This window comes from Betta splendens, chromosome 17 (assembly GCF_900634795.4).
Source record: "Betta splendens chromosome 17, fBetSpl5.4, whole genome shotgun sequence".
Taxonomy (NCBI): domain Eukaryota; kingdom Metazoa; phylum Chordata; class Actinopteri; order Anabantiformes; family Osphronemidae; genus Betta; species Betta splendens.
In genome coordinates this window covers 5,868,228-5,894,473 of record NC_040897.2, presented here as the reverse complement: position 1 = coordinate 5,894,473, position 26,246 = coordinate 5,868,228, and the positions used below count along the sequence as shown (strand labels likewise).

Below are 26,246 nucleotides of genomic sequence, written 5' to 3'. Positions count from 1 at the left end.
CTTAAACATGTCCCATCACTGTGTATTAGCCTGTGGGTGTGTGTTTCTTAGAGAGAGAGCGAGGCAGACAGAGAGCGAGAGAGAGAGGAGAGAGAGAGAGAGAGAGAGAGAGAGAGAGAGAGAGAGAGAAAGAGAGATTTGCTATTCACCATTGATCCACTGCAGGACTGTGTTTCAGGGGTAGTGAATTATGGGCCCCTGGTGTCACTGTGCCTGCTCTGCGTTGGGCATTTCACCTCGCCACTGTAAATTCAAGAAGGGAATTACATTCTGCTGACTTCAAAGCTGTAGCTTGACCAAGTGCGGACAGCTGGCCGCTCTCCCAAACAGAAGACTGAACGCAGCCCGCATTCGCAGGATTTATGATTTAAAAGGGGCAGCACAAGGCTACCGCGGAGGAAAAACCGTACTATGGTCCACGGAGGAGCCTTTTAGATTGCGCTTTTGCTCATTTACGCAACCGACTCGACTCGTTCTCTGCGGGGGGGGGGCGAACGTTTTGTAGTTGACTGGGCGTTTTGGGCGCGCTCCGCGGACGGTGATGCTACGGCGACGCGCAGCAATCGCTGAGGGGAAGACACAGGTGAGGTGCGGCTGGTGATCGGCTGTTATTTCGGGGCGGCCTTGATTTGCGTGGAACCGTGGTATCCGCCGCCCGTTCCCTCCACCGAGAGCGCAGGAGCGACCGGAGAGAGCGAGTCGGCGACTGGCACCTGCCTTCAGCCCCCCTACCTGGCCATCTGCTGCGGTGAGTGAACCAAATGGTGGGGTTTGGGGGCGGCTGTGGTTGAGGGAGACGGGGGGTGGATGGGAACAGCAGGTATGTGGGTTTCGCTCTGTGCGCAAATTCATCACTGCCACCAAGCGCGATGCTGCATTATTACTCCACCGGGTTCGTTCGCACCGTCTGGACCCCAGCGGACTCGAACCGCGCTTTGTGTCTGCCGCAAGTTTGGCGTTTTATTCGCAAACCCCGTGCACATGTTCGTCGCATGTCGGCGCGCGTCGTTGTTCTCTCACATGTTGCATGTGGTCTACAAGCGCCTGCTTCAAAATGACGTTAGAGCAAAGAAGAAGTCACAATGGGCCTGTTACACTTTATCACACTGCATTGCGAGCAGGGACACAAAGACCGAGTTAGACGCCGCGTTTTAAGTGGGGCTTAGTGCTTTCTAACGTTGTATTTCATTGTGCTCCAGTGTGAATTAATTACTTACTCTAAAGGGCAGATCTGAAGATTTGATAGCCATAAAGTCAATTGATTATGTCATTACTCACTCACAGTAGAGTGAAAGGAGTGGCACAATACCTGCACCCAGCAAGTTGTTATTGATTCCTACAAAAAGTTAAGGATATAGTTATTAGTCAGTTAGACATATACTCCCAATATTGATCCCATGGCGTTTTACTTTCAACGCTGATGTGTTGTATACTGTAAGGGTCATCTGCCATTTAAATGTGCACATTCATGAACTCTGAGCTCCCATTGAAAATGATTTATATATCAATAAATGTTTTACAAACTCACCCTTCACCCTAAAAGCTTCTGGGCTCCTGGTGTGCTACCACCTGCAGCTGTTTGTGTTTGTGCTACACTCTGACAGGGAAGCGAAAGCACAAATGGTTGGAGACGGGAAAAAAATGAAACCAGGGGAGACAGAAACACAGACGGACAGATTGAGGGGATACGACGGATGAAGAGTGGCATATAGCAATCTGCCTTATAGGCTGCGGGGGAATTCAAAAAAAGGGCAGCGATAGAGCAGAAAGCTGCGAGTGCACGGGCGTTGAGGAAGCGGGGCTGCAGACAGCAGTCTGGGCCCGTGTGAATGGTTTCCCTGTTATCCCCGCTGTCCACACAGACAGCCACACAGCAGCCGTGTGAGCAGGTGCTAACCCCACCACACAGCGACCGCGGGGAACAACAGGTGCAGCCACTGTTTCCCCCGGCTTCCCCTTTGGAAGGCAGTCTAACACTTGTCCGTCCCCAACACAAAGCGAAGCCAAAGCCCCCCGGACCCCAAAACGCCCGCGGCCTCGGCCCAACGGGGAGGGAAGCAAATGGATACTTCAATCTGCGTTTAGGAAACCAGCAAGGAAACGGCCAGGCTTGAGTAATTCAATTATAAAATTAATTATGCCGCGAACAAAGTTGGGAGCACTTGAAGCAATAAGGCAGAGCAGACTGCAGGTAAAAGCAATCTAAGGGCGCCTCGGGGTGAGACAACTGCCCACAGGGGCCTTTAATGAGCTCTATTGATCACCGAGGACCCTATTCGATCACACGTGCTAAGCCACAAACGCAGCATCTCGAGCGCGGAGGAAGGAAAAAAAAAATGTTGATTGGGCTGCGACATAATACAGTCTGCCCACAAAGAGAGTAGCAGCCGATTAGAGCGTTGGGGTTGCTAGGGAGCACGTTCCTCCAAATGTGTAGCGCGGCAGCGTGACATCTGTGATCGGCGCAGATTCAACAGACAGAAGATGTTGGAAGGAGAGAGATGTTACCTAAGCGCTTCTCTCTCCCCAGCGCCAAGAGACTACGTCAAGCAATCTGCGACAAATTGCCTCTCTTTGCCTCTGGTACAAAGCGAGGAACATTGACTGGCTCGCTCGCTGCTGCGCTGAGCTGCCCTGAAGCGTGTAGGTCTCGGTTTTGTTCTTTTTCTAAATCCATATTCACTCTAAATGACCTGTTATTACTACACTTCGTACGAAGGGACGCATGCTCCTATATTAACTGTGACGCTCGACAAACAGCTAAATTACAAGTAGGGACTAGAGATTTGAAGGATTGTGAATTTTTCTCAAAAGCGTCCAGATACGGTGTCTTTTGATGTGCAGGTTTCCCACAGAGCGTGTGTTTATCAAGGGGTGAATGGCGTGCTGGGATTCTTTTTAACCAAATCCGCACTTGAAAAACGGTGTTGAAACCCTCGGACCTGTGGGGGGGGGGGGGGGGGGGGGGGGGGGGGCAGCGAGATCAGAAGGACGTGGCTGAGCTCGCATCTGCTGGGTGACCTGCTCCGGTGCGAGCGGGGACCTCGGGGAGTCGTTGTGCAGGATTAAAGGGTTCCGCGGGTCAGGAGTCACACAGGCGTCGCTCCTTCACTTGGCGTAAACTCTGAGCCAAGTAGTCAAAATAAGCTATTCCATGCAAAAGTGCCTCTTTGTTGGTGGAGAGGGGGCGTCCAGGTGCCGGAATGGGCCTTTTGGACAAGTCCTTCCAGATGTTTGAAGAGGATAGAAGGAGGTGGCTGCTACCACACATGCTGGGAGGCTTCACGCTGCCATAAAGTGTTCCCTTCAAGATAAATGAGTTCAGGCTGCCGTGAGGTTTGGTTACTGCATCGGCCACATATGCTGTGTAACATCCCGCTGCAGAAGTTCCCCTGCAGAAGTTCTGTGAGGAACCTGCTTGTGATGCATGTTGGGGTCGTGTGCATTAGGGGCCGGAGCACCCCCCCCCCCCCTGCTCACACCTGTCCCTCCAATTTAACCACCTGGCAGTTTGGCTGGGTTTGATATCGCAGCTGTTTGGGCCGAGGCAGATAGAGTAGAGGCGCCGTCGTCACATTAGCATAACAAAATGGCCAAAGCGGGGAGGTGACCGTGTATGGCGAACAGCGACACAACAGCAACCTTTCCCAAATGCCTCCGACCTTTCGTTTCTCTGCAAAGAATAGCGGTAGGTATATGTGATTTTCCAGGAGCTGTGCACATTTCCATGCGCGTATTGTCCGACACGTCCAACGAGCGCCTGAGCCAGAAGCAGGCTTTAGTTACGGCAGCTTACTCGGATACGTTCGAGTTCTTTGTCTCCGAGCTACTCGAGGTGGTTTGGTCGCCCGGCGGAGCTTTGTTCTGCCTAATCTTCCTCTCCCCCTCAGACTCTCCACTCCCGCACTCACCTCGTCCCCACAACAAACGCATTTTTCTCCTTTTAATTACGCCTTTTCATCCGAGGCCCAGTCACATCTGAGGGGAGAGTCGCCAAGCATACGAGGAACACAATTATACCTGCAAGGTGGAAGCGAGGCTGTCGCGGGGGGGGGGGGGGGGGGGGGGGGGGGTTGTTTGTGTGTGTGTGGGGGGGTGCGTATGGGCGTGTGTGTGTATACGCGTGTTCACGTGTCAGTCCACAGGCAGCTTCCTTGGCATTTTGATATCTGTTGTGTGCAGACCACCTATTGTGAGCTGTGATCCTCTTAACAGGCTTCTGCCAAAAGCGCTATATTTACCCTTAGCGGTGATCACAGCGCACAAAGACTAACGTGACAACAGCGTGAGGCACCTTTCAGCTCATGCCTTCTCCTACAGCAGAAAAAAGAGATGGCACTAATGGGGGGGGGGCAATGGCTGCCACATCCAGACATACAGTACTTACTGTATGTACAGTGGTCTTTGTACTGTGGAAGTGGTTTAATGAAAGGCAGGGGAATGTTGGGAGGTGGCGCAGAATGAGGCAAGTATAGCAGTAAAAAATCGACCGCTATTTATGGCTTGTGTGTTTATTTATTTTTATGAAACCAACACCACTGGTTTATGTGCAGTAAATTAGGATTTCACAAAGAAGAAACAAACTCTCTGTGAATAATAGCCTCAAAACGGGTCACGGTATTCTGAAAAACCCTGTTGTCCCGTTGTGTAATTACACTGTATCTTCATTGCTGTCGTACACACTGGGCTGTGATGTGTGTGTGTGTGTGTGTGTGTGTGTGTGTGTGTGTGTGTGTGTGTGTGTGTGTGTGTGTGTGTGTGTGTGTGTGTGTGTGTGTGTGTGTGTGTGTGTGTGTGTGTGTGTGTGTGTGTGTGTGTATGTGTGTGTGTGTGTGTGTGTGTGTGTGTGTGTGTGTGTGTGTGTATGTGTGTGTGTGTGTGTGTGTGTGTGTGTGTGTGTGTGTGTGTGTGTGTGTGTGTGTGTGTGTGCGTCTGAGTGCGCTGCATACTCATGTGCTTGCCTCCAGCCCAGAGCTGTGCAGTGAATGTATATGTGCTTACTGCAGTCAAACTCTGGTTAGGAACGTTTGCCCTTGCTGCAGCTTTGTAGAGCGCCACAAACGTGCGTGTGTGTGTATGTGTGTGTGTGTGTGTGTGTGTGTGTGTGTGTGTGTGTGTGTGTGTGTGTGTGTGTGTGTGTGTGTGTGTGTGTGTGTGTGTGTGTGTGTGTGTGCGTGCGTGCGTGCGCGTGCGTGCGTGCACGTGCGCGTGCGTGCGAGTGCGTATGTGTGCATATGTGTGTGTATGCGTGTGTGTGTGTGTGTGTGCATGCGTGCGTGCGTGTGTGCAAATGCGTGCGAGTGCCTGCGAGTGCGTGCGAGTGCGTATGTGTGCGTATGTGTGTGTGTGTGTGTGTGTGCGTGCGTGCGAGTGCGTATGTGTGCGTATGCGTGTGTGCGTGCGTGTGCGTATGTGTGCGTATGCGTGTGTGTGTGCATGTGTGTGTGCGCGTGACGCTTCTGCCTCTGCTGCTGCTGTTGCTGTAGCAGAAATTCATTTATTACCTGTTTTGTAGCAATAATGTTATTCGCAAGCGTGTGATTGCTTCGCACCTGCATTTCTGCGCCGCCGCCGCACACGTCCATTATCTGTAAGCTGATAACTGCATCCAGTGGCTGTTTGGGCGTTTGTCAGTGGCAGCAGTTTGACTTTAGGCAGAGAGCCTGATTGGGGAAGAAGTCTGAGGGGAGATGGAGCTCTCTCTGGCTAGACTCCAGCTCTGTCCATCCTGTTTTAATTACCTATAGCACCGGCCCAGGGGAATATCACTCTGTTCCACCGTCTTCTTTCTTCTCTCTCCTCTCTCGGCCAACATCTCCCTCTCTCTCTCTCTTTTCATCGCACTCTTTCACTCTCACTTTCTTTCTTCTTACTGTTTTTTCCCCTTTTCACTTATAACCTACAGTAATAGCACGCAGGCCTGTGAAAAGGCCTATGTAGCGTTAACCTTTGCATTAGCATATAAATGACCCTGTGGATTGAATAGTATTTCAGGACACTTAACAGCAAAAGACAGATTCCCTTAACTCTGATTAGAGCTGGTCTGAGGAGACAGGAAGCCACTTGAGGGGATATCGCCTCCACGTTGATAAGATAAAGACTTGACACAGTGATTCCACTGCTGAGCAGAATATGACTGTGCACGTCTGCATGCACATCTACGTCGTGTGCATGTAGATAAGTGCACATAAATAGTTATCTCCTCTCTCCAACTTTGCTTATACTCCACCAGTATGTCCACCTGTACTGGAAGATTTATGACACCACATAATATTCCCACGCCTATTCTCATCTTACAGCTCAACAAAATGCTTAAAACACCTAATAACGTCTTTAAATGGAGACTAGGGAATCTATGAAGCGTTTTGTACCGGCTCTGTTATTAAAATGTACATTAGTAATTATAGTTTTTATGTTTTTAATATTCTTCCGATCCCTGTTTTTGCTGAGAGGCTGAAAGTCGATGTGTGTTGAGTTCCGCATTCTTTTAAAGTTTTAAAGTCAATATTTTAAAAAAAAATCTTTTAAGGAAAGTGATGAATATAATTTTTGCTTCTGTTTTGAAATTCAAAGCTGGGACATAATCATTGTGTGTTTGTGGTGAATTAAAATGACACTGTGTGCACAATTATTAGGCAATTGTGTGTTTCTGAGGATTCATTTTGTTATTGTACAACTACAGTGCTCTTGGTCAATCCAAAAGACAAACCCTCAGACCTGAAGGGTCAGCCACACAGTGGAGTATGCGTGTGATGGAGTGTTGTCTTGCGCACAAACCAAATCTTCTTAAAAGTTGCAGACTTTTTCCTGTTACCACTGCTGAAAGAAAGTGTCTTCTAAAAATTGGCAGTAGGTCTTCGAGTTGATTGCGAGTCCATTTTCAACCTGAAAAGGTCCAACAGGCTCATCCTTAATAATACCTGCTCATACCAGCACCCCACCTCCGTCTCGCTGCCATCTGAGTGGAAATGGAGCTGTGTGTCCATTAGTGATCCAACCACGGGCACACGGCGCATCCATGAAGAGTCGCTCTCATCTCATCAGTTCCCAAAACCTTTGAAAAACCCGTCTACAGATATTTCTTGGCCCATTCTTGACGTTTCAACTTATGTGTCTTGTTCAGAGGTGGTCGGGTTTCAGCTTTTCAGCCTGTCTCTGAGAACTGAACACCTCGTTCTTCTTGACACTCCAGGTCGGTTGCAGTTGTGAAATATGGCAGCATTGGAGGATAATGGGTTCCTGGTAGCATCATTAATGTTTCTTGCTACTCTGTTGACTATTTGCTACAAAACGGTTGATGGTTCTGGCTGCAGCTGAGCTATGTCCTATTTTCAATTCATGGTTACGTCACGGTCATGATGTTGTCAGAGTAGCATGTGTTAAATAATCCTACAAATCGTGAGGTGGTTTCAGGTGTTTTTTAGATTCTTAGGTAAGGGAAGTAGAAAAAACAGGTAAAGGACGAGGAAACGAGATGCGCCTGAACAGAAACGACCCACAGAACATCAACACGCAGTAAAGCCACACCGCCGCCGTCGGGCCGGAGGGGGAAACTGTAACATTGTGAAGGTGACCCAGTTCTCCCAGTTTAGCCCACGTCTCCGTCTCTACCCTCCGGCCACCTTACTTTATTCCGGGACTCAGCCTGTATAATGTTCTGAAGGCGCAAGTCTGTTCCAAATGATAAGAGCATGTAAAGGAATCAGTGTCACCCAGACCTTCATGTTGATGCATTCTCCTTCCTTCTTTAATTGTAAATCAACCTGTCATACTGATCCAGCAGAGGAGGCGTCCCAGCTGCAGGAAACGCTATCTTTATTTGTATCCTTTTATTATTGTGGGCTTTGCTTACGTCCAGCCAGGCTGTTCCTTTGTTCATATGTTTGCATAAATGACAATAACCCAGCTTGCTCACAGACACATCACGGATGCATTTAGCCTACATACTGGATTCCCACGAAACAAACCCACTGCTGCAAGCGTGTTGTTTTGGGAATATGCAAAAAACGGACCGTTGTTTTTTCAGTGAATGTTTTTCACTGACCTATTGATTCCAAATGAGCTGTACGGTCTCTCCAGTGTGTGAATAATGTGGAGACTACAATTTGCACCTCCCCCATCTCTCTCTTTGCTGAAGGATAGGGGGCCACCACCTTCTTACGTCTCTATCCTCATATCTATGCATCAGATCCATATAAATACATATGGATCTGGGCTACAGCCTGATATACAGTAGTGTATTTATGTGTGTGTTTGTGTGTTTGCATGTGTTGTCACATGTCAGTGTTAGAGGGTGAACCCGCCCTGTTCGCTTTATACATCCACTGCAACAGAACATCACTGCCTGGCTTTGCTATTGGTTGCTACGGTAACAAAGGCAAAGAGTGGAGTGGCTGCAGCGGCTAAACAGAGAGCAAGAGACAGTGGGAGAGACAGAAAGAGAGAGAAAGATGGAACAAGCTGATCCCAGTCGCGTTCAGCGCATCAGAAAATATGGTTCAGATGCAGCGACGGGTGCAACGAGCAGCCACATGCACATGGAGGATCAATGTGGTGTCACTGGGTGCAGCAGAGTTCATGGCGGAAGCTTCTCAGTGACTGGTCGGCCTTGGTTTGAGTTTCCTCACTATATGATGGCATGTGTGGATAAGGATGATGCTCTCCTCAGCCTCAGATTAGCAGGTTGAGAAGGTATTGATTTCACTCAGCAGCTTGAATAATTGAGATGCCTTCTGCAAATATGACTGTGTCTAAAATAAATGAAAGTCCACTGAGGCATCGCACAATGGGATCCTGTACGGTTATTAAATAGATAATAGTGCACTTTATAGGTGTTACACCGCTTGTTGACATTCATGGGGCCTGTGTAGAGACCCCCAGTTTGTTCCCCCGTCATTCCTGTCAAATCGACTGCGGCATGTGAACCAGACGCCGCTAGAGACGGAGATTTAATGGAACGCAGCCCAGTCCCACTCGCCGGGTACGAAACATATGGACGAACTGATAAGAGGTGAGAGCGGGTAATTATGCTCCTTCAGATGCCCTACTGATTGGTTAATGATGTGAGCGTTAGCAGGTGATTAGCTAATGGGTTACCTGATGTGTGCCTGTCGCCGTCATTACATGCATCCCATGATAACCGTGTCAGTGTCACAGCATTTAATCCCGTCACACCAACACAGTCTGACACCAGTAGCAGAACGTACTTGATTCTTTCCACCCGCGTCTCTTTTTTTGATTCCCTCATTACTTGTTTTTCAGTCTGCGTCGTCTCCACGAACCTTCTCTGTCCGTCGAAACTCTGAATTCTACTGAATCAAACATCAAAGCGCTGCATCGATCATTTTCAGAAGCAGAAGCGTTAACTAATACTTGTTGCTGGGGCTTGAATATGTTGCTCTGGCCCAGATGTGAAGGTCTGTGTTATGATCAATAACCTTACTCAGGTACACGCCCTAATGAGAAAGCCCCATCGATAACAGGTCGCCGAGCTTTTACTGGGTTGTATGTGCGATTTGCAAGTGTAATTGTGGTTATTAGTGAGAAAAGAGTAGTGTTTTTTTTCTCTTCTTACACATAAGACATGCTATATCATTGGTTTGTAATATTCAACATGGGCTAAATATGTTTGTAAGATCATAGGAACCATGGTAATATGACTCTCTGAGCCAAAGAAAGGTCTTTTGTAGGAGGTGTAACATTCAGTGTGCATCAGCACTGATGTATTGTCAGGGTGTGTATAATATGTGTATCACGCGTGTGAATTTGATTATTTATCCTTCTTTTATGAAAATGACTTCACTCGGCAACGGGGTTAATGTAAGCCTGTAGCCAGATGAGGCCTCGTCTCTCCGGCGGACCCACTTCATTTAATGGGGCCTATTCATTCTTCCAGGCCTGGCGTGGGGCACAATTTCATTTCTGGGTTCAAGCATGAAATTTACCTCATGGGAAAGAGCCATAATGAAACGAGGCTCACCCCAAACCTGACTAAATCAGTTCTAGTTCAGGAAATCCCCGCGGACGGAGTCAGATGAAACAGACCTTCCTTCCCTCCTCGGACCCCCCCCCCCTCCAATTGCATCTGATGAGGGGAAAGGCTTAGAAGTGTCAAATTTGCAATCTCCAGTCCAGAATTTCATTCGACGGGGCCCCGGGTGTATAGTCTGCGTCCCTCATCTCCTTCTCTATGTCTGCAAACAGCTTGTCACTCAAGGCTCATGCTAATGTGTGAAGTGCTCCTGTGTACGAGTGTGTTGCATCTGGGTGCATCTGTCTTGTTCAAATAGGAATTGTCGTCACCTTAGCAACGAAAACGGCTACGTCTCCACCTCGTCTTCCACGCCTGGAGACAGGGTTGTTTTTTTGTTGTTCTGTCCAGGAACAGACAAGCTGAGAGATAGAGAGAAATAGAATTGCAGGGAGGAGGTGGATGATGGAGGTAAAGATTCAGAAGATGGAAGGGAATAGGCTGAGGTTGGGGGAAACAGGCTGATTTGATGGGAACAGCTCTCATGTCGGGCCCTTACCTGTTTTATTTTCTCAGCCAACGCCGCGACTTCTTCAAGATTTTAGCAGCGCTCGGAGCGGCCCGGCTCCAAACCCCAGTGCGCCGCCCTTTGCTCTCTCCTCATTTGTCTTTTCCCGTTTTATATCAAAGACTCCTCACATCAAAGTCGGCCCACTCTGCCACTCAGGCTGTGCAGCTGAGCCACAGTCATTTACCCAAAATGCGCAGAATTGCTTCGTTTAAAACGTGTTTGATGTTTCATGGCTGGCAATAACAAACGTGCAGCAGTGGATGTTCCACCGCTTCAGAGGTGAATCTGAAGGCTGGTTTTCCATTGTTACAGTTTGTCTCTGTCATCTGGGCCACTTTGGAACATTACAATGGTCGCTTTGCTTTAAGGTTCACTGTACATACAACCTCACTACCAAGAAGATTCGAACTTGTTTTGTGTTTTGTGTTGTCCTCTCTTTGTGCAGCCTGACCTAGACTTCTGTTGGCTGTTATTGCTTGTTCCACAGCTATTTGTCATGATCAGAAAAGGATATATAGCAGTGTGATGATAGGTTTTACTGGCAACCAGTGTAGTGAGTTGTGATTTTGTGTATTTCTTTGTGTAAAGAATTCATTTATGTGTTTTTGGTATAGGTACCATATTTATGGTACTGAGTGAGTACAAGTGAGCTAGTGTAAATGAATATAAAGTAACAATGAAATGGCATGGAGGAAATGTTTAATCTTTTAGGAATGTACAGTAGAAGGGTCTGTGATGGAGAGGCTGGGAAGGGGCTGCCTACATGGTTGAAAGGGCCTATTTAAGCTTGACCATCCACAGAGACCCTGAACCTCTAACCATGTGGTGACAGTCCAGTCCAGCGTAACAGTTCTCCCAGGCTCTTTGGGATGACTGTTAAACCAAACGGACCCACCAACACACAGGCACAGAGAATAGAGAGCCGCATATCATATCGCATCATATCATATCTCTGCCTATTTGACTTTGGAGTGTGTATCTGAAATCGAAGGCGTAACGTGAACGTGGGAAACCAGAGGATCATTGGAGAACAGGCCTTCTCTGCATCCCATTGCCTTGTTAAAGCCTGGGGACGACATCTCATCCTACTGAGAGTCCTTTTAGCAAACGGACCTTTTTGTTTCCTCATTCTTTCTTAGCTCTTTTAGGACATTCTTGACTTTTGACCATTGAAGTGCTGGTGCCCCCCCCCCCCCCCAGCTCTTATTCTCTTACCTATAAAGAGCAGCTTCTTCCTTTTATTGTGGATAATTACCACCATATGTCCATGTGGAAACGCAACTAGAGGAAGGAGCGCCACCACCCAAAGTGGCTTTGTGGTCCTGTGAATGTTTTACTACTCAGTAAGTTCTATGGCTGGGAGACTCCCCATTCAATTGAAAGTGTTTGACAGACGAGTGACATTTCTGACAATAGATCCCAATTACACCACTAAAGCAGACAAAAGAACCACATTAGCTCCCTGCTGGAGCCAAGTTGGTGGCAGCAGCCACCCTGCTGCACTTCTGACCCTGTCCTCACTCTCACCATGCAGAAATGTTGTGCTGAACCGTTTTTATCCGTGCTGAGAAATCTGGAAATGTCAACACACGCGTGCACACGCACGATCATGTATACACACACGGACACATGCAGTGCAACAATGAATTTTTTTCTCTCTTTGTTAACAGTGCATGTGTGCTGCTGCTGCCATGGCGACCGTGGCACCTCCCCTCACATTTCTTCTCCTGCTGCTTCAACTGGCGGATGGCTCGTTCCCAGAGGAGCCCAGTCCACTCAGCTACATCCCCGTGGAGGGTTTGTGTCCTTCCCGCTGTGTGTGCGTGGGTGTGTGGATGTCCTGCAGTGATGAATGGCTCTGTGGTAGATGTGGAAATCAGGGGTCAGGGGTCAGAGTGTTGGTTTGGAGCATCTTCCAGTTCACCTGGGCACACAGATGCTGTACATTTAGCTCCTTCTCTCATCAGTAGATCAGTAAAAAAAAAGAAATCATGATGCAAAGAGGGTAACGCTTGTTAAACAAGTCGAGAGGCAGACAGTTGTGCAGGATGGAGTGATACAGATGACAAGTGAGAAGGGGGGGGTGCGTGGAGATGGATCACTACGTCCTCTGTCCGTCTCCTGCAGTCAAGGACAATGAGGCCTTTTCCCAATCTGTCTCCTAACGACGCTGTACACTGTCGTCCCTGAACTCCTCCATCTAACTGTTCTATTTTGTTCATCTGAAAACGTAGGGAGAGAAGAATGGGAAAGTCTTTTTCACAGCGAAATAATAACAATAGTGATTACCCAGTTTTTCTCATTATACCTCTACATGCATCAACAGCTGCAAAAACTGCTAAGGATAAAAGTCTGCAGCGTCCGCTACACACTGCGCCTATTATCTTTATTTTCCTGAGCCGACGCATCAGCAATGAGTGAAGACGCTATTAAAGAGTTACACAACCTTAAACCCCGGCTGAATCGAAGCGAAGATTCTCCTTTGGACTTTTTATTCTGCGTTTCACGCCCCGTCCGTCTGTCTGTGCGTTTGTCAGTGGTGAGGCGGTACCCAGTGTTCCTGGGCAGACCCCACCGTTCGGCGCCGCTACAGGAGCTCCACATCCAGACGGTCCTCCAAGTCAACCGCACGCTCTACATAGGAGCCAGGTAACCAAGAGCAACAGCCTCCAACTGTGCTGCTGACGTGTCTGAATTAATATCTGTTTTGCTCCCATCTGCTGTCACTCTGCGACAACGTATTCAGTCTTGTTTTTTTTTGTTTTTTTTTTTTAAATGTCAAGTGGGAGCTGTTTGTTCTCATTAGTCCCGTTTTATTAAATCCTTTTTCCATGAATCTGTTAGAAACAGCAGTGTAAATGCAGAGCTCATACTTTGCTGTGCATCATGCGACGCAAACAAACTTAGGCGTCTGTGTCTCATGCTTAAACACAGAAGCCCTAAATGAATATGCATCTAAAAAACAAGCAAACAAACTTCAGTTCAAACACTATTTGATCTGACTGAACAGATCGGTGCACAACAAACAACAGTTTTTTAACTGAACCTAAATGAAACATGTTACTGTTTTCTTCCCAATTACTGTATGTTTACCTTCACTTTTTAATAGGAACATCAGGAATCTGATTGTTGTGGGATTAAATTATTTTATTCTGACGTGAATCAAAAAAAAAAGAACAAATCAAATCTATGATTAGATTTAACTTAGGTTTGGACCGTGTTTTGCAGAGATGACTTGTACAGAGTGGAGCTGGACAACATGGCTGGTGATGAGATGTTCTACAGCAAGGTGGGAGTCTTTCCTACACACGAAGCCCAACATGCATGAATAACCGCTAATATTCACAAACATCTTCTAACCGCGGTTCATTTCCTTTGGCAGAAGCGCACATGGGAATCCAATAGGAACGACATTCGAGTGTGCCGGATGAAGGGCAAACATGAGGTGAGGCGCTTCTACACAACTCTCCGACGTTGAGACCCACTATCTACTCCATCACACGCATGGACAGGCACGGCAGCTGTTAAAGGAACCGTGTTTCCTTTGGGTGCACCTCCATTTGGTATTTACACAAATTTGATCCTGTTGATACAGAATCAGCACTGAAACATCACACAGATGGAAAAGCTTTGTGTTTTCTCACCAAACGTACCAGTTTTTGTTTGAATGTTTCCTGGTGGACAGGGCGCAGCCTAAAAAATTAGCTTAAAAAGGAGCAGGACCAGGGGCCAAATCCAATCTCTGCAAAAATCATGGAGAAAAGAAAGGAAGCGATGGCAGACGTTATAGTGCAAAGTGAACAGAGAAAGTGACACAGCCTCGGGGAGGAGACGGTAATTGAAATTGGTTGAGGAAGGGAGGTAAAGGTAGGGATGTGATGTGCGTAGGAGAAAAACTCTAACGCACAGGCACCAAGTAGTTGCAAAAAAAGGACAACGAAAGGAAAAGATTTGCTGCTTCAAAGAACGCAGATGAAAGAGGAGAAGATGTAGGGAGATAAAAAGGAAGCTGTGATTAGGAGAAGGAGCGGAGACGGGAGGAGACAGGGCAGGGAGGGAACGGTGAGGCGCAGATGACAGAAAGGCAACCAACATTAGCTAAAAACTAAAAGTCATATATCACATTATAACTCAGGGTGGGAGAATCATCCAACATACAGCACTGCAGCTATTAGAGCAGAGGCTCCTTCCTATTACAGTCTAAGAATAGATCTTTTTGCAGCACAGCAGTTTCTACTGGTTCTAGCAAAAATGCACAAGAGAAACTAGTGAGATTAATGATGAACAAAATAACAAACCCGTCTTCAGGAGAATAAACCCCAAACAACAGCTGCTCTAATATTTCAGTTGCTTTAAATTAAAAGTTTGATTAGACTATCTATTAAAATTTTTTTCCAACGTTTGAAAATAAAAATAAAAAAGTCAAATTACTTTTCGACAAGTGATAGATGTGCAGATGTGCAGATAAAGCAGGTGGCTAGTTCATCCTAGCTAACGGGAAGAGGTTGCAGCTACCACAGGTTTTTTAGTAGAGTGTCAAAGTCTTTCATCACCTCTAAAACCCGCTAGTTAGCACTTCATAAGCCACAGTAATAATAAAGGTATGACGCGCTAATTAGCGCTTCAGAGGCGCTAACAGAGCGAGGCTAGCCGCGTAGTCGCGCCTTGGCGCTAAGCGAAGGAGCTCGGACCGTTTGCTGTGCAGATGTGAGATGTGCGTTGGTCTTCACAACCAGTGTTTAGAAGTTAAAATGTCTGCTGTGAGGAAAATCCTGATAGCATTATATCTATGTAGCACTATCAGGGGATGAATCCAGGCTTCACAGGTAGAGGTCACCAGCAACAGGAGGCCAGAAATTAGCTCCAGGTTCACAGATCTGGAGCTGAAGTTTAAAAAACGGGCCTCACACAAAGGATTTGAACGGATAGAAGTGCCGTCAAGTCTGGGATATGTTGGCAGCAGCTTCCTCAAGGCTCAGTTCAATCGGCGGCCTTCACCGTTGAGACTGCCATGACGTCCCGGCGCATTGTTCCTCCAGATGGAGCGCGGTTGAAGTTGCTTCCTCCCTCTGAGGCTGCTTTGGCTCTGAACTTCACACCGACAGGCTCCCGGCTCCGACCGACGGCTTGTTTTAAAGCGCCTCGCGACTCTTCTTCTTTACGCGTCTCCTTTCATTCTTCTTCAGGGGGAGTGCCGTAATTTCATCAAGGTCCTGCTCAGCCAGCACGGCGGCCTGTTCGTGTGCGGCACCAACGCCTTCAACCCGCTGTGCGCCAACTACACTGTGAGCATCCATCCCCGCGTCGGCCGGGCGTCCTCCCGTGCGCCCGCTCCATGTTTACCTGCGCTTTGTCCTGTTGCAGAGAGACACCCTCGAAATGGTGGCTGAGCCCATCAGCGGCATGGCCCGGTGCCCGTATGACCCACGGCACGCGAACGTGGCATTGTTTGCAGGTAGGATCTGAAGTGTGAATATTAATGTTAAGGACTCAGGCTTTTGGGCTTCATCCGACTCCATTTCCAGCGGCAGACACTGAAATGCCACTGCCCTTGGGTTTACCTTTACAAGTGATTTATAGTCAGACCTCTCGCTGCATCGCTTGTTTGGTTTTAATCTTCCTGACCTTGTGCTATCTCTCCATCTGCATCTTCCCCCGCTTCTTTCTAATCTCTCTCTCTCTCTCGCTCTCTCTCTCTCGTCCCCCTTGCATTCAGACGGAAGCCTCTTTACCGGTACCGTGACAGACTTCCTGGCCATCGATGCGGTGATCTACCGGAGCCTCGGCGACAGCCCCGCGCTCCGCACAGTCAAACATGACTCCAAATGGTTCAGAGGTACTTTTAGACGCAGATGCATTATAATGAGCCTCCAGAGGCCGATACCTTCGATAAAAGACGACGAGGAAGCAGCACAACAAAAGCCACCGTCGCTGGCGTTAGTAGTTTACTGACAGAAAATGGAGCCGCTGTGGCCGTCTGCTCGCCGCGGCAACTACCTGATATAGAAGGGGTGAACGCTATAATATTCAATAAGATAAAACCAGCAAAGCCAGACATAATAAGGGCAACATTTAAACGCGTTGGTTGGAGACACGGGGCTGTTTTCCAGAGAGGGAGGCAGGTCAGCGCTGGATGCAGAAATGATAAATAGTGTGCAGCCTCCTGTCTGTGGTGATAAATTAGACAGAACATGAATACTTTATGAGTGAGGCGGGTGGACAGCGGCGCTGTGTGTTGCTGTAGCTGTTATTGCAGCTGTGGATTACAAAGCTTGACCCCGGGCGCTGTGTTGCGACTGCGCTTGTTCAAAGGCGTCTTTTTCCACGTTGTTTTCCAGAGCCCTACTTCGTGAGCGCCATGGAGTGGGGGCCTCATATTTATTTCTTCTTCAGAGAGATGGCCATGGAGTTTCATCATCTGGAGAAGGTGCTCCCTGTTTTTCCTTTCTCGCCCCTCGAGCGTCTTCCTGCTCCTTCGGCGCCAGACTCTCTCTCGTTCCCCTCCTTCCAGGTGATGGTGTCCCGTGTGGCTCGCGTGTGCAAATCGGACCTCGGCGGCTCCCAGCGCGTCCTTGAGAAACAGTGGACCACATTCCTGAAGGCGCGACTCAACTGCTCCGTCCCGGGAGACTCGCACTTTTACTTCAACCTCCTCCACGCCACCAGTAACATCATCCACATGCAAGGGCGAGACGTGATCCTGGGGCTCTTCTCCACGCCACCGAACAGGTACAGACAGATGGCGGCGCGTGCACGGAGAAGCAGACGTGCTTTAGCATCAGTGTGCTCCCTGTTCTCGTCCGGCAGCATCCCGGGCTCCGCCGTGTGCGTGTTCGACATGCAGCAACTCGCTCACGTGTTCGAGGGTCGGTTCAAAGAGCAGAAGTCGCCAGAGTCCATCTGGACCCCGGTACCGGACGAGGCGGTGCCTAAGCCCAGACCTGGAGGATGTGCCGTGCAGGGGTCCAGATTCAGCTCCTCCACCACGCTGCCGGATGAGGTGCTGAACTTTGTGAAGACCCACCCGCTGATGGACGAGACGGTTCCACTGCTGGGACATAGGCCGTGGGTGGTCAAGACCATGGGGCGGTACGCAGACCCACGACGGACTGAAGCCCGGGTAGCGCCTATTCGCCCTGCTGACCCGTTCTGTGGGCCTCTCTGTCCAGGTACCAGCTGACAGCCATGGTGGTGGACACGGAAGCCGGCCCCCACAAGAACCGCACCGTGTTGTTTCTGGGTTCGACCAGAGGAACCATCCTCAAGTTCCTAATGGTTCCCAGTGGGGACTCCATGTCCCACAGCAGCGTGTTTCTGGAGGAAGTGGAGGGATTTAACCCAGAGAAGTGAGTCTGACTCGCAGAAACCTAATCTCCAGTAATTGAAAGTTTGGACATGTAGCTTCAGGTAGAGCAGATTTTATGTTGAATACCTGGAAAAACAAACACAAACTCTCCTTAATTACACTTTAATTACAATTAAAGGATTGTTTTGCTGTTAAAACGCATCCTCCCAACACCGAGCAGAGTTTCCCCCAGCAACTATTAATCTTCCGACTAATTACACAGATGAATTATGGTTTTACTGTGTCCAGGTGCGGAGAAGACTCGCCGCAGGCTCGTCAGCTGCTGTCTCTGACCCTGGACCGGAGCAGCCACACGCTGCTGCTGGCCTTCCCGTCCTGCCTGGTCCGGGTCCCCACGTCCCGCTGCCACCTGCACTCCCTCTGCATGAAGTGGGTGACGCACGGCGATCTGTTTGCCATTCTGCCGTTGTTTCACTCAGCGGGGAAGTGGAGGCGTGTGCGCTTGTCAAACACGGCCACCTCGTCTGATTTAATAGTTATTTGGGCGAAATTTGTTTCTCGGGAAAAGGCTCCGGCGTTTAACTTGATGCACGAGGCTTCAGGATCGCAATTTGTCACCAATGCCGAGAAGCCATTTGTTTATTATTACACATAGGAGGGAGACGGTTGCAAAGTACCACTCTGCAGTTTGAACCTTATTCATACAGCAAGCATAAATTACACTTAGATACAGGGAACTGTGAACAAGTAGCAGCTCAGTGTACACAATATGTGTGCCTGCTGTGTCGGCAGATAAATACCAGATGTTACATTTCAAAACATAGCAGTAGTTGCCCTCAGGCTACAAAGATGCGCTTCATGATTTGGGGTTTATATTGTTAACCAGTCAGTCATGGCAGCCAACCTCCAGCAAAATCCTCTTGTTCTCTTGATGGGTGTGTGTCTGTGTGAAGGAGCTGCCTGGCCTCCAGGGACCCGTACTGTGGCTGGACCCGAGGCAGCGCCTGCTCCTTCCTGAGACCTGGGACACGGTGAGAACACATGCCTTCACCTGCATGCATCATTTAGACCCGCTTCATTCCCCATTAACCCTAAGCATTAAGAACTGAAGTATTCGACCGGAAGGCTCAAAGCAGGATGTACTTCCTGTGGAGGCTCAGGTCCTTTAACGTCTGCAGCTCCGTGCTGAGGATGTTCTATGAGTCTGTGGTGGCCAGTGTTCTACGCCGTGGTCTGTGGGGCAGCAGCATGAATGTAGCAGAAGGTAACAGACTGGACAAAGTGATCAGGAGGGCTGGTTCTGTTCTGGGGGTGGAGCTGGACCCCCTACATGCTGTAGCTGAGAGGAGGATGCTGGTCCAACTCCTCTCTATCCTAGACCACAACTCCACCCCCTACACAGAGTGTGACTCGACAGAGAAGCACCTTCAGCCAGAGGCTGATCAGTATTAGGTGCTCCACAGAACGCCACCAAGAACCTTCCTATCAGTTCCATCAGCCTGTACAACTCCTCCTCTGTCTGTAAGGGTTGATCTTTATCTGTGCAGTAACGTGTATAATAAAACTTTAGCTAGTAATTAATGTAATTAGACATTAGAATACAATAGTAATTAGACTTGATGTGAGTGTGTGCAGATGTGTTAGCATTCTTATTTTTAATCTCCCATCTTTCTTGTGTGTACCTCCATCTGTGATCAAAGTGTGCAAAATATTTCCCTCTGGGATTAATAAAGTTTTTTGAATCTTGAATCTAGAACATACGCAAAGCAAGGAAACTCACATTAGATCAGTAATTAAATACACAAATAATCATTTTTTTAGCTGGGTTAATTGAAGTCATTTATAATTATACATTATTATCTGCTCTATGTCGTTCTGTAAGAGTCGATAGTGTTTTATATGCAGGACTGAGAAAGTTTCTCAATTAAACAATATGCTTATAAGACTTCAAACAGCACTAGTAAAAGAATCCGGTAATAAAAGTAACCGAAACCTCATGACAGGAGCTTTGAGTAGCTGGGGATCAGCCCTGTGTGACATTCAGGAGGAGTTTTAAGGATCATATTCTTTCTAGAACTGGGGCCGTCTGGCGTGAACAGCTCTCCGAGGTCGCTAGCCTGCCTCGGACGCAGCCTGGGATTTTCTTCTACTAGACTGGCTTTAATATTAAATCACTTTTATTTTCATCACCCACCTTCTGCTGGGCCGCTTCAGTCGCTCTGACTTTATTCTAAGATGCCATGAAGAAGAAGAGCAGCTTTATGCTTCCTCCTCCTCCTCCTCCTCCTCCTCCTCCTCCTCCTCCTCCTCCTTGCTACCGTGTTCTTCCTAAGCAATTCAACCTAATTTTCACAGTCCACAAACTACTTCCCCAGTAGTGCCGTGTAGAGTAAATAAGATTTTTATTTTTCTATGGTGCATTCATAAACAAAATGTTGAACAGATCAGCTGATTCGTGCAAATTTTTTCAGCCCTTTTGTACATTTGAGGAGAATCAACATGTCTTTGTTAGAGATCTTCTCATATTTTTTGTAAACTAAAACAAAGTAGCACTGTCTGGCATGTATTTATGTATCATACACTTTTACTCAATACTAATCAATGTCATTAACTTGCATTAATCACAAATATTTGTGTTATTTAGAATAGACCATTTGTTAACAGTTACAGTAATCACTGCTGATGTTGAAATGCTTGACGTTTTATTTATATCATCATAATTATAAAATGCTCATTGTCTGTGTTGCTCTAGTTTGTGCAGTATAGTTTACTACTGTGCAAATGCAATGAGAAATCTTCCATCTGTGATCTCTCTGTGGCTGCAGGCTGCCCTTCCAACAAGATGTGGACTATGGAAACGCCACCTCCCAGCTCGGAGACTGTGATGGTAGGTTGCAGCACCATGACATGGACGCTTCTGGCTGTGAGCAGTAAACTCGGTTTGGGCTCCGCCTAGTGGCTCAATCGCTCATTACATCCAAGTCAGAAAAAATACTGCAAACATTTGTGATAGTGCAAAATAATGTACTTTTTTTAAAAGAATTTAAATAGTAAGATGAGCCACTGAAACATAATGTTATGTGTGTGTTGATTTAGGATTTTGCTTTCAGTCTTTTTTTCCCCAGGTCAAAACTCTCCCAGTGTGAGACATTTTAATTAGGGAGGATCTGAGAAAGGTGGAACGTCTGATAAACAGTAGGAAGCAGCAGGATGTGATCTGCTGCTTCCTTTGGTGCGTTGGGCTGCTCTCAAAGCTGAGCATCAAAAATACGTGCAATCAGTGAGAAAGCTAGAAATGACCTGGAAGAAACTGTTGTCACTTCTGCTGAGAGGCTCAGATGTCACTAAAGTTATGAAGCCAGTGGAAACCAAAATAAGCCGTGTCGGTTTCCTTCCGAACTGCGAAATCCATTTACAACGCAAATTTCAAGCCCTTATCTCAATGGTTTTGAACTGATACGTAGTGAATCTGATACGGCGATGCCACCGTGCAGCCTCTAACGCGAGCGGTTGACGTGCGGGAGAGGACGCTGCTGCCGCGTCAGCAGATGGAAGCGATTACAGGCGGATGGAAAGACTGAGGTAATGCTATGGAGCTCTCTGACCAGGCGCTGGGGTGGAAAGTGTGAGGAGAGGAGAGTCAGCTGCTGCGCCCTGAGCTCTGCTGATGACAAGTGCAGGCCTCTCCAAAGCCGGAGCCCGTGGAGCCTCAAGGCCAGACTGGAGAGCAGTTCCCTTTAAAGATGACATAGAATAAATGAGCAACGATGGACGGGATCATCAGCGGTAGTCAGTGTTAGTGGAGTTATTGATTTATTATGATCTAATATGCCTTGTGGGATGTGTGTTTATTCCTAAGGGTCATCTAAAGTTTAGTGGGTGAAGTTTAGTATATGCAAATCTGATTTGACCAAGTGATTGATTAAAGGTCCCCTGTTGAGCTTTTCAGGCTGAAGTATATTGAACCTGGATGTCTTAATATATGGGTCTGTAAATTGCCGAACTTGGCGTAGGAAAAAATCAGAATCAGGATCAGGTTCAGAAATGTGGTTGTCGTGGCTGTTGTAGTGCGTGAATGATGCGACCTTTACAGTTGGTGCTCTTGCAAGACCACACAAGAGCAAAGCAACAAGGGCATCGCCGTGAATTGTTCCACAGTAAGTTCTTCCAAAAGGAAGAACCTACTCTGGAACACCATCTGTCTCTGGTCCCAAGAGCTTCCCATAGACTCGTCCGCTATCTTGGATTATGAGAGCGATTATGAGAGATTCACAAAGAGACTGATGCATATGTACTTAATTTACAATATGTCAAAATGTTGAAAAGAATTTCCCGTCTGTTTGTTTAATACTTTATTGTCCAAAGGGAGGAATGTGGGAAATTAGGCATCTGGTTGGTTGATCTGTGATTATTTCCTTTGTCATGATTCAAAGGGGAAAATGATGGAGGTTTATTCATGTTATCAGGGGCCTTTGTCTCCTGGTTAGTTGCTTTTTGCCATTCAACAGTCCCACTAAACGGCTCCCTGTAGTCGGCCATGGACAGAGACAGTGCATTGTGTTGCTCTGCTAACTTTCTCATCACTCATCGTAACCCTCGTGATGTTCCTCTCCTCCCCAGGAATTCTGCAGCAGAGTTTGCTGATCGAACCGGAGAGCCTGGTCTCCCTCAACCTGCTGGTGGCGTCGGCCGTCTCGGCTTTCACCATCGGGGCGGCCCTGTCTGGCCTCGCCGTGTGCTGGATCATGGCCCACAAGCCCGCCAACCATCGCCACGGCAACGCCTCCCAGTCGTCCATCCAGCGGCGCGACCGAGGCCTGCTGAGCAGCAGCGGCGGAATGGGAGGGTCCGTGCTGAGCGTGACGCGGCAGGGAGGTGGCGAGCGCTCCTGCACTCAGGGTGGGGAAACCCTGTTTGTGATGCCCAACGGCTGGGTGAAGTCGGGGGAGCTGGACCCCGGCTTCCTCCCCACCCCGGAGCACACGCCCCAGCAGAAACGAAGAGGACTGCGCCTGTCGGACTCCAACTCCGGAGGGTGGGACACCAGCCAGACCTACCTGGGAGGAGGCTCTGTGGGTCTGGGATCCCCCTGCCGCATCCCCCCCTCCGTCTACCTGACCACCAGACTGTTCCAGCAGGGGGGGGGAGGGAGGCACGGCGGCGAGGGCCGCGGAAGCGACCCCCCACGCCAGCACTACGTCTGCCTGAGCAAGCAAGACAAGGGAGGGAAGGGGACGCCCAAAGCTCCGCTCCGGAAGTCTGCAGGGGAGTACGTGTATCCCATGACCCCCCAAGACTCCCCTGAGCGTCGGAGGGTGGTCTCTGCCCCCAGCGCGCCCATGGACTACGGCGAGCCGCTGCCCCTGCCTCTGCGCTGGCCGCCCCACGAAGGGTACCTCCTCAGCAGCCACGGCATGGTGCCCGTCCCCCTGCCTCCCCCGGCCATGCCGGCCCCCAGCAGCCAGGCCTACGTGTCCCAGCAGCACACCCCAGGGCTGAGCAGGGCTCTGCTGAGGGGGGCCCTGGAGCGGGGGGAGCTGGGGGAGCTGGTGGACCTCAGCCAGCTGATGAGTAAGAAGAACTGCAGTGACAGGACTCAGGCCGGCCAGTGACTTTAGAGGAACTGAAGGAGACTTTCCATGTCCGGAGCGCTCTGTTTTTAATCCCACAGGTCTGTCTATCATCCTCTTCCCTTCTTTCCCTCCTACATCCTTATTTTACTGTCATTCAGCCATTCCGATCCCCCTCTGCCTGTCTCCCAGGCGACCCCCCCCCCCCGCCCACGATGACTCAGCCTCTCATTATGACTGGCTGCTGGGTCTGCCACTCACATCATGGCTCATACTAATTGGTCCGATGGACTGAGGTTGTTGCTGTGTCTGCATTGCAGAGCCTCACTCTCCTGGTACTCGGTGGCAGCAGGAGGAGGGAGGATGGAGGCTGGGGAGGAATGAGCTGAGGACACGCACGGAGACAAAGATGGACATAGCACTTAGAAGCTGTCCTCTGCGCAGAGCCAGTCAAACACTGCTGCGGGAGGACGCCGCGTTTCCTCTTGTATAACATTAACAAGCCTGCCGCCCATCTGCTCCATCCTCCATCACCTGTTGGCCTGATTGCCAACTAGGTGCTTCAAGTGAAATTGCTCATTTTAAGCATCACAAATGGACACTTAACTGAATGTCTGACGCTCTAGGTGACTCATCAGAGACAAACGGAAGCGATTCTGACTCCAAACACGAATCTAAAGGAAAATGAGGCAACATAAATTCCTTCCTTCGGTTTCTTCTAGTTTCACAGAAACGGAGGACGTTAATAAGCATTTGTACAGGAGGGTATTTACTATGTCATTGACACGAGTGGAGGGATGTGTGCCAAATGCTTCTCACCTGTCTCACAGGGATATGGGACTGGAACTTGCATCATGGGAGAGCAGAGGACTGAGATGCGAAGTGCATGATCTCTGCCCGACGTCTGTCCCATGAGCTCTTCACTGACCAATAACCACAAGGACAGATGTTTCACCACAGCGCTGGACTGAAATATTACACAAAACAGAACTGAAAGAATGTACAGGACGACCAGGACGTCCACCGCACTGTATATATATATACCGCCCTGTCCTTAGGGGTTTTTTACTACACATATACAGTCATTTGACTTTTGCTGCGTTGTAAAACACGGTGTGTGGGTGAAGGTCCCAGAGAAATAATACTGATTGTAACAAAGTGACAGTCACACCGAGTCACACTGAGGACCCAGTGGAGGTTATGAAAAGGGTCCCAGCAGGCAGATGGGCCCATTGTGGTGTGATACCAGTGATACCAGTATGGCTGGGAGGCGTCATCGAGGAGAGGACAGGAGGATAGAGGAAGCAGAGCAACTTACTGACATTGTAATGAGCAGCAATATATGGTTTATCTGTACATAGCAAACTTTGATTAAGATTAAACGATAACGTAAAGCAAACAGTAACAGTAAAAAAACAACACACCAGGCTTTAGCTTGCGAACAAAAATAAATATTTATCACGTCCTGATAACTGCTAATATATGAAACCCTGTTTTCATACACGTTTTCTATCACCGTCCTTCGAGATTGAAATCACAGCGGCGCTACTGTGAATTTTACCAGTGTCTTTTAACGTTTGTGTGCCAAAACCCCACCTGAGGAATGATTTACCGCTGCCTGATTACAGAAGCAAAAAAAAAAAAAAATAGCCGAGAGAACTTGTTTCAAAGTGCCATGAAGCAGCCCGTTCAGGCCACAGAGCGACTGTGGCGTCGCCGTTCTTGCAGTAACTTTTGACACGAATGCCTTTGATTTGACTCGCTGAATATTTCATGTTTCCCATCTAGACGTTGGCTTGTACTGTTCCAACCATTTCTCGGCTCCCTCCGTCCGGACGCTGCCGACGCTGAACGCTACTGTGACACATCGCGCCATAGTTGTGTGCTGTAAATACGCGCGAGCGACCGCCGCGAACCACGTTTGTACTGTAATGTCGTTTCCCGCCCATGCGATGACGCGCGCGGCGTTCGCGCCACAAAAGTTGATGTGTAATGATGATAACCTAGCGGCTCATAAGCGAACCTCCCCTTGGACTGAGACGCTGTGAGGGAACACTGTGTATCTCATTTATTTTTTTGTGTTGTGCTGTCGCGTGATTCCTCCGACTGTCATCACCAACCGACTGCCATTCTGCAGGATCAGCGTCCTGGTTTAATGAATGTACTCATCCCCCTTCTTTGGTTTGTTTTGCTCATTATCGTGTGCCGTTAATAAGGAAAAGCACAAACAACCTGTTTTTGTGTCTTGCATTGCTGAAGGAGTCCTGTGTCCTTTGTGAATAGTGTAAGTAATCACGCAGATGGTTTATTGTGTCCGTCTGGATCTGGGAGGATCTGGAGACAGGATTGTGTTTGAAGTGTGAGCGTTCTTTTTTTTCTGTTCCCCGGTAACAATGCTGTGAATAAGATGTATGTACAGTATTTACGTGATTTTGACGGACTGCTGAGTTCAGCTGCTTCCTGTTATTAGAGTAGATTTGCAGGCCTGATCTCAGCTGGATCGGAGGCTTCTCGTTTTGACTGATGCCTGCTCGGTTTTTTGCAGTTGCTAAGATACTGCTGTTATAATAACCATCCATCTTTGGAGTACTGCTATTAAATGGCATTATATAATTGACTGCTAATGTTGTTGCGTTAGGTTCTGAATGCACTCATTGAAATAAATACATATCATTACACATGGGCCCCCACGCACACACACACATACACACACTCACTCATACATTTACAAAATGCAACTGTATGAATGCGCCGCGCTCTCGGGTAATGTGTACATCATCACTGCTGCCTATTTTCTATAAATGACTCATATTAGTCTGTGGAAGTCGG

At 48.3% G+C, this 26,246-nt stretch overlaps 1 protein-coding gene across 3 annotated transcripts; it reads left to right on the top strand.

Annotated features, from left to right (window-relative positions):
• Positions 1-136: 136 nt before the first annotated feature.
• On the top strand, positions 137-26,034 carry LOC114843899 (semaphorin-6B-like). 3 transcript variants are annotated; one of them, XM_029130733.3, is made up of 16 exons: positions 138-748; positions 12,212-12,338; positions 13,079-13,190; positions 13,770-13,830; positions 13,924-13,986; positions 15,728-15,826; positions 15,906-15,996; positions 16,258-16,377; positions 16,880-16,968; positions 17,053-17,270; positions 17,349-17,630; positions 17,711-17,887; positions 18,136-18,276; positions 18,801-18,878; positions 20,673-20,734; positions 22,468-26,034. In XM_029130733.3, exons 2-16 carry the CDS (start codon positions 12,215-12,217, stop codon positions 23,457-23,459), a joined length of 2,709 nt encoding a protein of 902 aa, XP_028986566.1. In that variant the 5' UTR covers positions 138-748; positions 12,212-12,214; the 3' UTR covers positions 23,460-26,034. The 3 variants fall into 3 exon arrangements, with proteins under 3 accessions (XP_055359902.1, XP_028986566.1, XP_055359903.1); XM_055503927.1 differs by having other exon boundaries at positions 137-748; positions 16,880-17,270; XM_055503928.1 differs by lacking the exon at positions 138-748 and adding an exon at positions 811-2,643 and having other exon boundaries at positions 16,880-17,270.
• The last annotated feature ends 212 nt before the right edge of the window (positions 26,035-26,246 follow it).

Bases quoted from the DNA above. Each gene is read 5' to 3' on its own strand.
- LOC114843899 (XM_055503927.1), top strand. From the start codon at position 12,215: ATGTGTGCTGCTGCTGCCATGGCGACCGTGGCACCTCCCCTCACATTT. The intron at 13,831-13,923 runs GTGGGAGTCTTT...TTCCTTTGGCAG, and splicing joins ATGAGATGTTCTACAGCAAG to AAGCGCACATGGGAATCCAA. The intron at 15,827-15,905 runs GTGAGCATCCAT...GTCCTGTTGCAG, and splicing joins CGCTGTGCGCCAACTACACT to AGAGACACCCTCGAAATGGT.